This window comes from Balaenoptera ricei, chromosome 19, assembly GCF_028023285.1.
Source record: "Balaenoptera ricei isolate mBalRic1 chromosome 19, mBalRic1.hap2, whole genome shotgun sequence".
NCBI classification, from domain to species: domain Eukaryota; kingdom Metazoa; phylum Chordata; class Mammalia; order Artiodactyla; family Balaenopteridae; genus Balaenoptera; species Balaenoptera ricei.
Window position 1 is genome coordinate 62,945,884 of NC_082657.1, and position 17,183 is coordinate 62,963,066.

A 17,183-nucleotide genomic window follows, 5' to 3' on the forward strand; every position below is an offset into this window, starting at 1 on the left:
TGGCTGAGGCCCACCTGGGCGGGAGAGTCACGGGGAGAGGCGTGTGCCCGGCATCGCCCGGCCGCAGGGCTCTGGTCCCAGCAGTCCCTGAAAGCAGGGACTTCACACCCATTCTCCAGAGCTGGCCACTGAGGCCCTGAAGTCCCGCGGCGTCGGCAGGAGGGACCACAGCTCTGGGGCACCATCTCCAGCTCTGAATGAGCTGCAGAAGCACCTGGGGCTTCTAGAAAGAGTTAGGCAAGCAGGCCTGCGAGCTGCCCACCAGGGCAACCGGCAGTGCAGGCTGGGGGGCCAACCCCACGGGCCGGGGAGCCTCTGCTTTTCTGCCCTGGCGTCTGCCCGGGGAGGTCATGGGGGGTCAGGCCTCCCACCTGTCCCAGAGGCACGAGTCTGGGGTGTGCCCAGCCCGCCACAGAGCCCACCGTGTGGGTGCGTTGATGAGAGACCGTGAGGCTTAGCCCAGGGCTGGTTCTGTGTGGTCTGAGCCCGGCCTTGGCCACGGGAAGCGACGGGGAGTGAACGCCTGCCCGCCTGCTATCGTTACAGCTCTGAGGGGTCCCCGGGAGCCCAGGGCCCGTGGGTCTGTGGGGCCGGAGCTAGAATCCAGAGGGTGCAGCTGGGCAGTTGGGGGGGCGGGGCGGGCAGGTGTCTGCAGAGGAGGAGCTGGGGAAGGTGATGGGGCAGGGGGCAGCGCTGCCCGGGCACTGGTCTCGGGCCCCAGGGCCCAGCTGAGATGGGGTGGAGGGGGCCTGTGGGAGATTCACAGAGCAGGGTGAAGAGGGACAGCTGTTCTCCGCTGTTCTCTCTGCCCACCGCACTGGCACTACCCCTTTGACCTCGGGGGCACAGGTTGCCACCCTGGCCTGCACTCGGGGACATGCTGGTGGGTCTGGCTCCGCCACCCTCCTAGGTGGTCTGGGGAGTCAGTCTGCCTTCCCACCTGTACGCAGGGCTCCGTGGGGCACCCCCCTGCGTGAGGCTTGTGGGAGGATTGGTGGGCCCCGGAGGCTGGACTGCAGACGCCTGTGTACCCACCTGTGTCCCATCAGCCATTCACCCCCCCTTAATCAGGTTGATGAACACTTCCTGTGTGCCAGGCACTGGGGCCCGCCCTCTGCACATTCCCAGACCTCAGAACCTGAGTGTGGGGGCTTCCTGGAGGAGGGGTCCCAGGCACAGGGGGCAGGTGTGCAGAGCCCCGGGAGATGTTTACCTTCGGGGGTTGTGGATGTGCACCAGGACCCTGGGACGCCGCAGAGCGTGCGCCTGCATTTCGGCAGCCCCCAGAGGCCCCGCCCAGAAGACGCCAGCGCTGCGCTGTGCTCACTCACGCCTGGAGCAGAGCAGAGGAGAGGGGAGGGGTCGGGCTGCCCGGGGCCAGCGTCCTGGCAAGAGTGGCCTGTGGGGTCGGCAGAGGCTGCAGGGCAGGCGAGGTGAGCAGGAGGCCGGGTGGCCCCCAGGCATTGGTGCCGGGCTTGGGGTGGGTACAAGGGTGGGGTTCGCACATCTAATCATGGGGGCCTGGGGGAGCCCCCGTGCTGACGGCCGCTCCCTCGAGGCCTCCGACCGCCTGGGGGGCCGAGACCCTGCTCGGACCCCGCTGCGCCCGGCCCTGGGGCTGTGCCTGTGCTGGGGGGGTCAGGACGCCGGTTGTGGGCACCGTGGGGGGCAGCGCCTCACGACTCCCCTGGGGCTGTGTCTGCAGGTTCCCTCAGAGACATGGAGGCCAGAGAAGAGGCCCAGGCCGCGGACACCAGCCTCCCGGAGCAGGAGGCCACAGCACTGGAGCCCGAGCCCCCGAGCCCTTCCAGCCCAGGTGAGTCGGGCGGTGGACGTGGCAGGCTGGGCCCTGGCATCCTGGCGCCCTTCCCCACGTCCCCATCCTCGCTGCGAATTCACAGGAGCCAGTTCCCACTGAGGACTCAAGTTTTCACACCTGTGAAATGGGCGTTGCACCGAGAGGTGTCTGTGGGCTGCCCGTGCCCGCTGGGGCTGGGAGAGGCAGGTGTGGAGGGGCTGGTCTGGGAAGAGGAGATGCACACACCTGCAGAGGGTCTGGAAAGCCCAGCCCTCGTGGCAGAGATGGGCAGAGCAAGGCCCCAGTGGGGAAGGTCTAGGCCAGGGTGAGGCAGGGGGTCATATGGGCACTGAGTGACCTGGGGAAAGCCACACACCCCCCGGCCTCCGTGTACCCTCGATGAAACGGGGTTGCCTGCCTCAGCACACGTGGGGCTCGGTACCGAGCAGGTTCTCCTGTTAAGGCAAAACACCCCGTTTTACAGACGGGGGAATGAGGCCCAGAGAGGTTAAGTGACTTGCCCAGGGTCCCACAGCCTGTGAGCACCTGAGCAGGATCCGACCCTCAGTCTGGATTCAGGTTGGTTCTCCCTGTCCCCTCTGCCTGCACCCCACCCCGCCCCACCCTGGGCACCTGGAACCTCTCCTGGGGCCCTCCTGGCAGTTTCCCCAGGGTTTTGGGGGCACTTTTCTGAAGCTGAGAACAGGACTTGGAAGGAGAGACTCCCACACACACACCCAGGGGTGAATTAACCTGACACTAGGAGGCCTCCTCTGTCCGGGTCCCTGGAGGGGCCTCAAAGCCGGGCCATCCTCTCAGGCCAGCTGTGCCCTCAGAGACCCCCAAAGACCCCCAAGAGGATGGGCCTCACTGCGGTGGAGGCCCTGGGGGAGGTCAGTGCCCTCACCCCTGTTTTCCAGAAGAGGGAGCTGAGGCTGGGGGTTAGCGGAGGGAGGATTGGGGGGGTGGGCTCTGCCTGTCCCCTGCTCTGAGCCCCGCTCCCCGCGCCCCCCTCCCCCCTGCCGGCCGTGGACAGCAATCTCACTCACATCCGTGCTCCGTACCACGAAGCCCTGTGCACAGGGGCTGAGTTACCCCCAGACCATAGTCCCATGGGAGAGACATAGCCATAAATTGGGCCATTTTAGAGGGTGGTAAGTGGGTGTTGTGACTGGGAAGGAAGGCGAGATGGGGTGGGTGTGGCAGTGAGCAGAAACCTGCAGGACGCGTGGAGTTGCCTGTGCTACACACACCTGCACGTGCAAAGGCCCTGGGGTGGGACAGAGAGGGGACAGGAGGGGAGCCCTGCAGGGCTGGGACTGGGGGGTGGAGATCCTAGACAGACGGTGGGGGGCTCCTTCTCACTGTGGACCCCCATCCCCAGAATGTGCCAGTGTCAGAGAGTCAGAGTCTCCCCCGGATGACCACAAGCCCCCAATAAGCCTCATCCTCTGAGACCTGCCGGCCTGTGTCCCTTTCCCCAGCGGCAATCCATTGGGGTCACTGGGGCTGTGCAGTGAGAAGGAGGCTAAGCCAGCAGGACTTGAAACCAGGGCAGGGGCTCCCGTCACCCGCGGCTCCCCTGGGGCAGCGGGCAGGGTGGAGGCTCAGGGCCTGGCCTCTGGCGCTCGCGTTCACAGCTGTTACTGTCTCTGCCTTCACCATCACCATCAATTGTTTAGTGCTGCGGCCAGCGCTCACCCCAGCCTATCCCGGCCCGGGCTCCTGCCCTTTCTGAGCCTTGGTTTCCGCATCTGTAACTGGGCACCGGCCCCTCCAAGGGCCCAGGGAGCGGCGAGGGGCCCCCCATCACCATCGGGTGCTGCGTGCTAATGGGGGCCACGCTCTCCAAAGGGCTAGCGGCTGGTTACTGGTGGACTTTGCCCCGAGGAGCCGGGCCCCTTATCTGATCTGGGAGCCGGGCTGCACGGGGTGGGGGCGGGGGCGGGACTGGGGAGGAGCTGGAAAAAAACAGCCGGGGTTGCACCTGGCACAGGCCTCAGTGATAACGTGCTGATGGGCGCGATAAGACAGCAGGAGCAATGTCTGCCTGTCGGGCGGGCCCAGTGCAGCTCCCGCGCAGTGGCTGGAGCTCGGATGCCAGCCGTGTTGATTTATAGCCAAAAATAATAGGACTTTTATACCGTGTGATTGATTTATTCGATGTTAATCACGGCCCTTATCGCGGGTATTAATAATCTGCCGGGCGTGTGACGTCACCAAGGGGGGGCTTTTATGGGCGCTCATCGATTGGGGGCCGCGGTGGTTATCGGGCCCAGCAGGGAAGGCAAATATGCCCTTTGGGCTGGAATTGGGTGCGGGGCTTGGCGGAGGAGCCCCCAGCTGCCGGCCGAGGAGACCAGGGAGCCGGGCCACGCGTGTGCCCGCTGGCCTGGGCGTGCTGGTAGGCCGTCCACGCTCTAATCATTAACAGCAGCTGGGAGGGCAGCTATTGCTGCCGCAATTAATAAGGGGCTGAGGGGTTTTAAAGGCCAAAAATGAAGGGGGAGAAACGGAGATGTCTGACGGCGCCCCCTGAGAACAAGCTGGTGGGGGGAGGGTGGTGGCGGGAACTGTGCCACGTGCTTACCCACCTGGGCCTCAGTATCCCTCCCGGCCACAGGCTGGGGTGGACGGGCAACTCGGTGCCCTGAGGCTCAGTAGAACCTTCTGGTGTTTTCCTTCCTGCAGATGCTACTCCTCCACCCCCACCGCTACCACCACCCCCCACGTCCCCAGGAGGCTCCGAGGAGACGGAGGGTCCGGAGCCAGAGACGAGGCTGGAGAAGGAGGAGGCCAGCAGCCCCTGGAGCGGGCCAGGTAAGCGCGCCTGTGACCGGGGTCTGGCGGCACTGTCTCTCCAGGGCAGCCCTGGGGCCCAGCCTTCTGGGGGTCCTGGGAGCTGGCCACCCTGACCGTGCGGGTGCGACAGGCCCGGCCCACTGGCCAAGGAGATGGGTGGGGAAGCACCAGGCGCAGGTCTGTCTGTTGCAAAGTCCAGCCGGCCTGTGGGCCAGCGGCTTCCCTGGAGGTGGAAATGCGAGTCTGGAGCGGCCCAAGTGCCTGGGCCTTCCCAGCCCAGCTAGGGGCTCAGGTCTGTGTGGGTGGAGAGGACCCACCCCTGGGGTGGCTGCCGCACGTGGCAGGGGGCAGGAAGCCGTTCCAAGCCGCCGGGTCCTGGGTCAGGAGTGTCTTTGAAGGCGGTTTCGTGCTCCCAGCACTGCCCCACCCCCACTTGTAGCTGGAATTCTGACCTCGGAGGGCCCACCAGATGTGTTCTGCCCGTGGCTCCCCACTTCCACCGATGTATGAGTATAGGGCAGGCTGGGCGTGTCGGCTGTTGCCGTGATTCCTAAGTACAACTGACGCGGCTCAGGGGAACCGGGGCAGCTCGGAGGGGTCTTGGGAGCTGCTGGGTGAAGGAGGGAGGGCGTGGTCCTCGGGAAGAGAGGGAGAGAACGGAGGTTGCACACTCGGGCCAGGCGCACGTGCACGTAGCAAGCACATATCGAGCACCTGCTGTGTACCCGACGTACAGCTCTGAGCAAACAGGGTCCTCAGAGAGCTGGGATGACACAAGTGCAGTCAGTGGCCAGTGGAGAGGAGGCACATGGCAAGGGCCTCATCTTGTGGGGGTCAGGGAGACCTCACCAGGGCAGAGAGGACCCCCATGGTCTCCCAGGGGTGTCAGAGATGGTCTGCCAGGTTCAGTTCGAGTGGCCATGTGGACCCTTCATCGGGATCCCAAGGTGTCAAGGAAAGAGTGCTGGGATCGATTAGTGATGTCTGCATGGCACCAAGTAGATGAGGTGGCATGTGTGCCTTCCGGTCCCCCTGCTGATTTAACACACCTCTTCCTACAGTAGGTAGGTGTCTGAGGCCCAGAGAGGGAGGGATGGGCCTGGTGGGCCTGGTGGGCACAACTTAGATGGTGACCCCGGACCACAGGGAAACAGTCTACTGCCAGCGTCTCCCACCTGGATGGGCCATGGTGCTGCCTGGGAGTGGAGCATCCTGGGTCAGACAGGCTGGGGGGGGGGTCCCCTCTGCTGCCCCAGGATGGGATGGGGCTTAGCACAGGGACACCGCTGCCCTTCTGGATGGACTCGGCCGCCCCCCACCCCACTTCAGTGACTCAGTGACAGGCACGGGAGGGGCCCCAAGGGCCCTGGCAGGGATGTCCTCTCCTCACAAGGAGCACCTGGCCAGGGGCAGGTCATGTGTGTACGAGGCCCTCACAGCCCGGTCGGGCACAGCTGAGCCAGATACCCACCTGCCGGGGCTGGGCCGTTCCACGCACACGGGACAGTGCTGTGGGGCTGGGGCCCGCGGTCAGACCCCTCTGCCGCCTCAGTTTCCCCAGCTCTAGGACAGGGTACCAACGAAGCACCCAGAGACACTGGTTCAGCACTGCCTCGGCCCATGGCTCGCACATTCCAGGGACCGCCTGGGTGCCTGTGGGCCCTGATCGGCCACTGGGCAGGCGGGGGCCTGAGAGAGCAGCTGCTGGACAGGGTGACCGTGGGGCGGAATGTGCGAGGTGGTCCTCACACCAGCCCCTCGAGGCAGGGGTGAGGCGACCCTCCCCTTTATGGAGAGATCCAGGCACAGAGCAACTAAGGGGCCTGTCTACATCACCACCAGGGAAGTGGCACAGCCAGGATGCAGACCCACCGCCTGGCTCCGGAGCTCGGGCGGCAAGTGTGTAGACGCCAGCCTCAGCTGTCCTCCGGTCGGTCCCCGCCCACCCTGCGGACTTAGTATCACCATCCCCGTTTTACAGACGGGAAGGCAGAGGCCCCTGGAGATTGGAACCTGGCCCCAGGGTGGCCGTGGGGGCCGTGGCTTGGGTGGGTGCACCCGGGAGCTTCCTGCGCTATTTGCATCCTCGGGGGCTGGGGGGCTCCCTATCGGCCCCCACAGATAGGAATTTCTGTGCAGTGGGCAGCGATGGGCCGATAAGCGGCCTCCGGCCAACCGCCGTGGTGGCCGCCCCCTATCAGACCCTGAACAGGCCACGCTTATCGCCCGGCCGGGAAGCCAGAGAGGCCCCGTGGGCTCTTATCTCACAGGGGCCGCCGTGCTGGCGATAGGGTGGCAGGCTTGCCTGGGCCACTGTCCCCAAGGGCAGTGCCCAGCCAGGGACCGGACAGGGGACAGGGGTGTCCAGCGGGGCCTTCGCTGCAGGTCCCGGTGCCCTGCGAGCTTCCCCGGCCCCTCTCCCCTCGCTGTCCCTCTGAGCCCCGCCCCTTCGTGTCTCCCCCCACCCCACCATCTGAGTCTGTCTTTAGATCTCCAGTTGCCCCTCCTGCCCCGTCCCCCGTGGGGAAAAGTGCAGCCCTGGGGACCCGGCTTGTGCCTGGGGGCACCCCCGCCTTTCCCTCTGGGATGGCGAGCTGGTCTGGACCACAGCGCACCCTGTGCTGTCTGGCTTTGAGGAGTGACCGGGCCCCAAGCCTCGGTTTCCCACGTGAGCTGCGTGAGGGTGGGCCCTGGAGGCTGGGGCTCGCACACACCTGGTGCGGCCCATGCAGGTGGTCGCCCCCATCTCGCCTTTCTGGCCACTGTCTGCTGACCAAGACTTGGCTTGTGGGTCAGACCCATCGCCCAGGGAGGGTGCTGAGACTGCAGGGTCCCAAGGGCAGGTGACGTCAGCCCGGCAGAGAGGCTGGGTCTCAGTGCCTCTCTCCAGCTGCATGGTGGGTGCAGCGCGGCCGCCCTGCCTGCAGCAGTCAAGGCCCCGAGCAGGTGGCCACAGAGACCCCCAGGAGATAGTACACGGCACCAGGCAAGAGGGAGGCCTCCCAGCCCCGTCCTCCCAGGGGGCTCTCGACACGCGCTGCAGACACAGCGAGGTCCTGGACCCTTGAGGGCTTTGTACACACGAGAGTGCGGGTGTGCAAGGGGCCTGTTCTCTGCTGGCCTTGTTAGTGTCCCCACGCTAGCTCCCTCCTCCCACCTGTGACCCGGCGACCCCAGAGCTCCAGACCCAGGCTGGGATGTGGTCAGAGTGTCGTGTTCACTTTCGGACGTTGTGACCGTCATCAGGTCACTAGCTGCCGGCAGCTAGTTCTCAAGTGTGGCTGCTTCAAGGGGGGACCACCCCCACCCCAGCAGTGCTGAGAGGCCGGAGCCTTCCTGCCTGCCTGGGCCGGGGTCCAGCTTTGCTGAGCGACTGTGGGCTGGTTACTTGACCTCTCTGGGCCTCAGTTTCCTCATCTGTACAAATGGGACGCAGGGCAGAGCAGCTCCCCACTCAGTGCCGTCATCTCGCCCTGGTGGCCCGGGTGCCTCTGGGTAGGGGAGGGGACGTGTAGGCAGGTTCCAGAGAGAAGCTGCTCTCTGAGACCAGAATTCCGCTGTCGAGCAGAACGGCACCGCAACCCCTCGGCCAGCCGAGCACGTGGCCACGGAGCAGGGAAGGGGGGAGCCGCCTCTCGTGCCCCTACTGGTGATGGGCACCTCGGCCCAGGGGTCCCCACTGACCGTCAGGAAGCCGGGATCCAGGCTGGGTCTGAGACCGCTTGGCCTCGGGGATGTCACCTCCCTCCTCTGAGCCGCGGGGGCAGCAGAGGCCACGCTGCGTGGTGCAGGGTAAACGCCTGCTGACTCGTGAGAGGCCGGGGCGTCATGCGTCCTCATGGAGCTCAGACGCCACCAGCGAGCCAACCGTGGTCTGGGTGGGAAGGAAGGGGTCCTAGACAGAAAGGTGACCCGGAGGGGCCTGAGGGCACAAAGGCGCTGAGGCCAGGAGGTCCGCGTGGACGTGGGAGCGGAGAGTGCCAGGCAGAGGCACAGCCCACACCAGGCTCCCGGGGGACTGAGCAGGGTGCCAGGTGGACGGGGGGTCTGGTCCCGAGGGAGATGGGGGGGTCCCTTGGGGTTGCCTCAGGGGAAAGTGGATGAGAGCAGAGCAGGGGACCCACCCCCGGCTGAGGGTCTGTGGGGGACAGTTACAGCCCGCCGTGGGCAGGGGGCTGCCCTGCCTGGCCCTGCCTGGCCCTGCCTGGCCCTGCCTGGCCCTGCCCTCATCTTCCCTTGAGCCGCTGGCTGGAGTGTGAAGGGAGAGGGGTTGGGCAGCAGGGACCCAGAGAGCTGGGTATTTTTATCTTTGAAATGACCTTGTTCGCTCGAGGGGCTGGCTGTTTAAAATTCTGATATGCAGATGGCTGAGAGCTATAATCTGAAATCCCCAAAGCGCATCTGGGAGGGTAGCTGCCACTGCCTTAGCTCTGCGGTCCCCGGTGCCCTCTGCCCATGAGGGTGCGCGGCCCCCAGTGACCCGCTGCCCCCTCTGTCTCCACACTTAACATCCAGAAAAAGCAGAGGGTCGGGCAGACAGGCAGCCCCCACAAGGGCGGAGAGCCCTGAGGGTCCCTTCCGACTGTGGGGTCCTGAGCCTGTCACCTACCTCATGACCCCCTTCGGAGCCTCTGTCCAGTGGCAGTCACCATGACCTCAGGCTCCTGGCCGGGTCGTGAGAAAACGGAGGGAGGGCAGTGAGTGGGCGCTGGGCCTGGGTTTGGGGCCCCAGGGGTCCGGGAGCCTCCTCTGCAGCCAGACCTCGTGGGGGGTCCCCTCCACCCAGGGACTTGCCTGGGGTGGACCAAGCAGGTGTCACTCCTCTGCCCTCCCCACCCACCACACTGTGTCCCACACAGGGGAGGTGAGAATGAGCACGTGTCCATCCAGTCCTCTGACAGCTTGCCTGGGAGGCGACGTGGTTCAGACATCCTGAGTTCAGGGCTGTCCCCTGGGGGTGCCGTGCATAGCTGGGGAACAAGGTGATGAACCCAGGGGGCCCACAGGGGCTCCCCACCAGCTCTGGGGGCTAGTCAAGTGGCCTGGGCTCCACGGGTCCAAGAAAGAAGGGGGTGGCCAGTCCTGTGACCTGGCTGTGTGATCAGAGCCCCAGGACCGGGGTCCCCTTCACCTGTAAGTGTCTCAGGGCCTGGAACTCTTTCCTGGTGACCACTGTTTACAGAACAAATTTCAACTGACTGAACATCAGGTGTCACCTTTTTTTTTTTTTAATTTTATTTATTTATTTTATGTATTTATTTTTGGCTGCGTTGGGTCTTCGTTGCTGCACATGGGTTTTCTCTAGTTGTGGCGAGCGGGGGCTACTCTTCGTTGCGGTGTGTGGGCTTCTCATTGCGGTGGCTTCTCTTGTTGTGGAGCACGGGCTCTAGGCGCGTGGGCTTCAGTAGTTGTAGCACGCGGTCTCAGTGGTTGTGGCTCACGGGCTCTAGAGCGCAGGCTCAGTAGTTGCGGCGCACGGGCTTAGTTGCTCCACAGCATGTGGGATCTTCCCAGACCAGGGCTCGAACCCGTGTCCCCTGCATTGGCCGGCGGATTCTTAACCAGTGCACCACCAGGGAAGCCCTAGGTGTCACCTTTTTTTGCCTTCAGCTTCATCCCAGGCCCTAGAGGCAGAGATGGGAAGGCTGGCCATGTCCCCACTCACTGCACGTCAGCAGAGGGGACAGCCAGGTGGTCGGGCCAGGACAGCACCATAGGTGGGCCTCCCCACCCCCAAGGATAAATTGGAGTGGGCCGAGGGTGTTCAGGCAAGGAGCTGGCACGTGCAAAGACCCTGAGGTTTGGACGGCATGGGCGTGGCTGGAGCATTAGAGGCTGGAACAGGGCTGAGGAGAGATGGGACAGGGCACAAATGGGTCAGGGTTTGGGCTCAACGCCATAGACCATAGGGAGACACCTCCGTTTTCTTGGCTGTAAAATGGGGGGTGGGGTGTTAAGTGGGACGTTCGGTCAGCTGCCGTGCGGAGAGTGGGTTAGTGGGCGAGCACCTCCGGGAGTATGGGGAGGGGGGCAGCTGGTGGGAGGGGCCAGAGGATGCATCTGTGTCGTTTCCTGCCTGGGGACTGGGCCCGCTCCACCCCCCACTCCCACCCCCGCGCCGGGGTTCCGAGGGCCTGCTGGAGGCTGGGAATCCTCACGCCGGGAACGTGAGCAAGGGCGATGGGCTGGCTATCTGGGCTGCGCTCGGTTGACTAATCTCGCCGCCTGGAGTTTCTATGCAAACCTCAAGGTTTGTTATCGGGCAGTGGGCGGGCAGCTGAGGCAGGACGGCCTGTCCTGATGGACAGCTGGGGAGATGGGCCGATACGGCTTGGCCGCGCGTCCCCTCCCGCCAGCTCAGCATGTGTGGGTGGGAAAAATCATTTCAGCTATTTTGTGTTATCACCGGGCCTGGCATTGCGGCCCGATAGGCCTATTTATCTTAGATTAGCGGGCGGGGGCGGTGAGGGGCACAGGAGGGGGCGATGGTGGATGGCAGGGTTCAGCCTGGGGTCAGCTCCAGAGGCCAGACCCAGCAGCTGTGTCAGGAGCCACCTCTCCTCGGTATCCCAGGGAAGGGGGTCCAGCCCAGATGTCCCCCGAGGGCCACGTTCCCTGAAAACCCGCAGTGGGCCCTCCGCCCGTCCTGACACCCCACCCCGACAGCTGAGCAGACCAAGACTCCAGGAGCTGGGGGGGCCCTAAGGAGGGGTTGTGTGTGCCCGCAGTCGGCCTTCCTTCCCAGGTGTTTACTGAGCACCTACCAGGTGCTGGCAGAAGTGGCAGGTGTGTTGTGTGGTAACACGGGCCGTTGAGACAAAGGAGTGTGGGGTGTCCAGCCCAGGAGCGGGCAAGAGAAGGAGGTCGTTTATTCACTCGATAAACACTTGCGTTTTAAGCGCCTGCCCGGTGCCAGCAGAGTCCAGGCCTCCAGAGAGCTGCTGTTCTCATCAGGGAGACGGAGACTAAATAATAAAGAAGTCAAAATGTCCCATGTCCGAGGAGGGGAGGCTCGGAATAGAGGAAGGGGCAGTTCTGAGTAGGGTGTCCTGAGCCACGTTTGGGCAAAGACCAGAAGAGGGAGGGGAATCAGCCGCCGCCTGGGGACAGTGGACCAGGCGGAGGGCACAGCAAAGGCGGGAGCCCTGAGGCCAGGGTGGGCCCAGCTGGGTCTGGGCGCACGCAGGGGTGAGGAGGGAGGAGGTGGGCGCAGAGAGGGGAGGGTCCCATTCTGTAGGTGGTTGTCTTGGAAGTGGGTTCGGGGGTTACAGGCTTTGGCCAGCGTGGGCCGAGGGTGACCGACGGATACCTCGGCTGCCCGCTGTCCCCCGGGCCCTGAGCTCTTCCATGACACCCTCTCCAGCCCCTCCCCAGAGCATCAGTCCCCAGGCCAGGGTAGGGGCCCAAACCCCTGGCCAGCATCCACCACCAAAGCTCAGAGCTGCCCACCTCTCCGAGCAGGGCCCTTTGGGGCAGAGCTCCCAGGCCGGGGCCGAGGTGGGGACCGAGAGCCCGCGGCCTCTCCTTCGCGGCTGGCCTGGCCTGCACGGATGCCATGCCCCGCGCTGCCCAGTGGGCACCAGGGGCCCGGGCACCAGGCCACACACGGCACCCCAGAAAGGCCCTGAGCAGAGGGGCCTCCGCTCCCTCTACCCTGAGGGGATGCTGAGGCCACGGCCCCCCCGTGGTCGGGCTGCTGACCTCTCAGCCCTGGGCGGTGCCCTCGCTCTGGTCAGCAGTTCTTCACGCTGGAGGCGCTGACCGCCCGGCACCATCAGCCCGGCCAGCGGGCAGCCATCCTTCGGCCCCGTTCTGACTTCAGCCTCCGCCCCTGACAACGGCCTGGGCCTCGGGGTCAGGTGGGGGCCGGGACCCATGAGGGGGGCAGGTGGTCAGCGGGCCGCCCTGTAGCGAGACTCACCCGCCATCCCGCCAGACTCCCCTGCGAGCCCGTCTGCTCGCTCACTTGCGTTTTCATTTACTGAGCACCTACTGCGCGCCGGTCCCTGTCATAGACCCTGGGGATGCAGCCAGCCGCTGCCCTCCTGGAGCCGCGGCCCAAGCAGAGAACGGTCAGCAGGGGCACGGAGGCTAAGCACTGAGAAGTGCAGGGGGTGGCGAGCCCCTCACCCGCGGGGATTTGCGCCGAGAGCTCAGCGGGCGGGGGCGCCAGCCCCGCGGACACCTGCGAAAACTGCCTGCACGGCCAGCGCAAAGGCCCGGTGGCGAGACCATGGGGGGTGACCTGGGGGCAGCGGGAGGGCTGCTGGCTACGTGGTGAGTGGACTGTAGGGGCTCAAGGGTGGACACGGGACCCGTGAAGAGGCTGAGACGGAAATGTGGCAGCCGGTGCTGTGCTCACCGCATTTCAGATGTGAGCACTGAAGCCCAGAGAGGTTCGGGGCGACTGAGCAGGGCTGGAGCCCACAGTCCCGCCTCCCGGCCCAGCCCCACGGGCTTCTCCCGGGCCCCCCTCGGCGGGCCTGGACTCCGCCGGCCGAGGCTGAGCGGGAGCGGGCGGCCCTGCGGAGAGCGCGGCCCGGGTCCCCACTGTCCTGGCGGCGGCTGGGGGCCGATGCCTGGCCTCCTGCCCCGCGCTGCCCGCTGACCTCACCGCCTTCCGGGAGTGGCTATCTGCGGCCGTGGGCGCTAATCGAGCCGGCTTCCTCCTCCGCCCTCCACCGGCTTCCTGCCCCGGCCGCCCCCCCAGGCTGGGCGTCTGAGCCTCCGCCTTTGCCCCACCAGGGCCTCCCAGACATCAGGGGGTGCAGGTCTGCCCAGCCCCACCTGGGAGCCTCTGGAGATGGCTGCCCCTTCTGGAAGTTTCCTTCCCAGTCGTCCTCCTGGGCCCAAGCTCAGACTCACCGTGGCCCGGCCGTGCGGCCTGGGGCACGTCAGCTCCCCTGCCTACCATTGCCTCCCTGGTAGAGAGCCCACGGACGCACACGTGGGGGGACCTGGGATGACAGGCTGGCCTTCACGGCAGGTGGTCACGGCCACTCTGCTCTGTCGCCTTTGTCGGTGCCGTTGCTAGTGCGGGCGGGTTCTCTTCCCGGGACCAGGGCGGGCACTGCTGCTGGTGCTGTCCGCAGGGCTTGTGCGGTCACGGTTACTGGGGCCAGTACGGTCACCCTTGCCCGTTACCGTCACCAGCACTGTTACCGTCCCGCTTCTCCGGGCTGGCAGGGCCCCCGCCACTGGCGCCGGGGCAGACCTGGCTTCTAGCTGTCACCTCTGCCTCTGGGGTCCTAGGGGCCACAGCGCCCCTCTCTGGGCTCGGGCTGCTCTTCTGTGGGACGGGGACAGGACATTCAGGCTGTCTGGAGGAACCGCGGGGGCGGACGGGCAGGGCAGCGGGGGGAGGGGGGGTGGCAGCGTGTGCGACGCGGCGGCCCCCTCCAAGCACGCGCGGGGTCCCGCAGCCCCAGCTGGGGCGTATCGGGGTCCGGGGCCCACCGCCCGGGTGTTGGGCTCCATCTGTCACGGGATCACCCCGCAGCCCAGGGCGCGGGCGGCTCTGCCGGGCCCACCTGACAGGTGAGGAGACCGAGGCTGGGCGAGCTGAGAGTGTCTCCCAGACCCAGGATGGGAGCCGCCCGGGCCGGCCCCTGATCTGACGCTGTCCCCTGAGCCCCCACCCCATGCGGCGCTGGGCTCCTCATTTATTTATTTATTTGTTATTAGGCCTCTATCTCCGCACGTAACTTCTTATTTCCTCACCGCATGTTTCCATTACGGCGGCGGTGGATGCAGCCGATAAGATCGGTCCCTGGAGATGGGACAAAGGGGCCGCCATCGGCTTGAGGGCTGGTCATATCCTGCCCGAAAGGGCCGAGCGGGGCCTGAAATGAGCGATGCTATCGGGGGCTTATTGTGTGTTGCGGGGGAGGGGTCCTGCCTCCTTGGCCACCCCCTCCCCCTGCAGGCAGAGCCTCTGTGGCCACCCGTCCTCAGCCCCATCCCCCCACAGCACGCCCCAGCCCCCGTCCCTCGGGCAGATGGCCCTGGCATCCATCCGGCTGTCCCAGGTCCACCCGTGGTCTCTGTGGGGCTGGGAGCTGCTGGGTGCAGGGGGCACCAGGCCGTCCACCCCCAGCCCCGCGAGCGCTCACGCACGTCCAGGTGCTCAGGCTGGAACTGCCCCAGCCCCAGGCTGCCCGAGCCCCTCAGGGTGCTGAGATGCCCCTGCCTTGACTCAGCAGTTCGGCTTCTAGGAATTCACCCCCGAAAATTAATCTCAGCGCGGACAGGCATAGGCTGGGGAGGATAGTCATTGCAGCCATGTGGAAGATAGCAAGCCATTTATTTTCTTATTTCTGCTCCGGTCGGCACAATTTCTCCAAGAAAGGGGAGAAATGATTCTCAAAGAAGCAAATTGCACGCAGATACCCGTGCTGCTTTGCCCGTGCGTGCGTCTTCCCACGAACACCCAGATCTGGGGCTGACGTTGGTGCAGCCCCACCGCCGCCCACCACCTTCCCTGGTTCCTGGGCCCTTGCTAATTCAGCCAAAATTCTGCCACCCCGGCCCCTGAAGGCCCGGGACCTTGCTGGGTCTCAGAGGGCAGGAGCAGTCACCTTGGCGGGTGAGAGAGAGCACCGGCTCCCGAGGCAGAGACCCCGGTGGAGCCCGGCTGTGGCGGCACAGTGCTCGATCGAGGGCCCAGTGGGGGAGCCCTGGGGGTTCCTGGGCGGGAGGGAGCTGTGTCTGGGGTGGGGACCAGCCTGGGCCCGCTCTGTCCTCCAAGCCTCCTGTTTCCAGGCCCCTGCCCAAGCATTATTCCTCCCTGTCTGCCCCTGAAGGGGCAGGAAGAAGGACAGAGCACTGGACAGGGGTCGGGGGCCTGGGCTTGAACTCAGTCACCCCATCGCACTGTGTGGCCAGGTCCCCTCTGACCCTCGGTCTCCTCGTCTGTGAAGGGGGAGAATAACCACCCATTAGGGCACGTGGTGATTTGAGGACTGAGTCCCTTCAGGGGCAGACAGGGAGGAATAACCTGCTTGGGCAGCGGGCCTGGAAACAGGAGGCTCTGGAGGCCAGACGGGCAGCTGGTCCACACGCCCCTTAGAGCAAGCTCCGGCTTCACGCTCTTCCCGCACCCAGGCATCCCTCAGGGCACCTGCCCAGTGGCGCCTGCGATCCGATGCACCTTGGGCAAGACATAGCCCGGGCTCCCGGGTCTCTGCCTCGCGGGCAGCCAGGTGCTCTCATATCACCCCAAGGTGTCAGGCTCTGCACCTCCTGAAGGACCCAGCAAGGCCCAGGGCCTTCAGGGGCGGGTGGTGGCAGAATTCTTGGGCTTGACATTCGCAAGGGCCCAGCGCCCCCAGGGAGGTGGTGGGCGCCTGTCAGGCTGGGGTAGGACGAGACTGGCCGGAGGCTGGGGGCAGCACCGAGGTCCTGGCAGTGGCAGGGCGGGGCACCCTCCCTTTACCTCCTTGACCACCCGGCCTCCGCCCAGACCCTCGCTTGCCCACATGCCCACCCCTCCTGCCCATTCGCAGCAGAGAGACAGGGCTCCGAGGGACGGGAGGGTGGGGCCCGGGGACACAGGGAGCAGGGTGGGCCGGCCGGCCCTGAGAGGCGGTGAGCTGGAGGCTGACCGGAAGGAAGGGCCCTCGGTGGCGTTGGCTCCTGGAAAAACAGGGCAGGGTCCGGGAGGCCCAGGCTGATAGGAGCCTGATAAGCTACTTGCACAGGAGGTGTTTTCTTTACCTTATCTCACCGGTCCTGCTTCCAGCCCACCCTCCAGGACCAGGCTGGGCTGGGGAGAGCCAGGGGCCCCCACCCATCCCTGTTCTCAGTCCGCAGGGTCTCCCAAGACCCAAAGGGCCAGGGCCAGGGGCTGGTGGGGCCCTCCACCCACTTCACAGGTGGGAAGGTTAAGGCCCAGAGACCCAGGGCGCTTTTTGTTTTTTAAGCTTTTTGAGCAGGCTGGAGAGACCTCAAGGCCTCCCATTTTGAGGCGCCCGGGGAGCCGTGGTGCTCAGGCTCCGTGGGACGGGGGGCAAGGCTCTGACCCGGGTGGGGATGGTGAAGGGGCCGTCAGAAACCTGGTGTGGGGCTGGGCCCCATGCTGCGCTGCTGGCTATCCCCAGGCGGTCCCAGCTCCACCATTAGCTGGGGCCAGGGTTCAGCCCGATAAAGACAGGCTGTTGTTCTGTGTCAAAAAATCAATAATCTCCAGCGATGTCCCAGCGATAGGAGGAGAAGTTCACGGCACCAGCTGGCGGGGGCGGAGACGGGGTGGGCAGGGCCAGGGCTCCAGAACCTGGGGGCCACCCGCCCCGCCCGGCCGTTACCCAGCTGTCTGGTGGGGCCGATCCACAGTGGACTCCAGGCCCAGAGAGCGGCATGTCCTCCTCCTCGCCCACCCCCCATGCCACCTCTTTGCAGATGGGAAGCTGGAGCCCGAGGTGAGGCTCTGGGCCTCTGTGCATCCCGGGGTCAGGGGAGGTGAGAGCAGAGAGGAGGAGGACTGCCCCCGCCCGCCCCCCGCCCGGCCCAGCAGGACCAGATGCCCCTTCTCCCAGGCCTGTGGCTCGTCAGCAGGGCCCGGGCGTCCAGCCCCAGTGCCGCCTCT

At 65.7% G+C, this 17,183-nt stretch overlaps 1 protein-coding gene across 1 annotated transcript in view; it reads left to right on the forward strand.

Moving 5' to 3' along the window:
- The first annotated feature begins 1,336 nt into the window (after positions 1 to 1,336).
- Positions 1,337 to 17,183, forward strand: part of ZFPM1 (zinc finger protein, FOG family member 1) — a 43,199-nt gene continuing 27,352 nt past the window's right edge. The window contains exons 1-3 of the mRNA XM_059905007.1: positions 1,337 to 1,433; positions 1,706 to 1,816; positions 4,490 to 4,618. Of these exons, the coding sequence (XP_059760990.1) occupies positions 1,720 to 1,816; positions 4,490 to 4,618 (226 nt within the window). The 5' untranslated portion in view covers positions 1,337 to 1,433; positions 1,706 to 1,719. The remainder of the gene's footprint in view (positions 1,434 to 1,705; positions 1,817 to 4,489; positions 4,619 to 17,183) is intronic.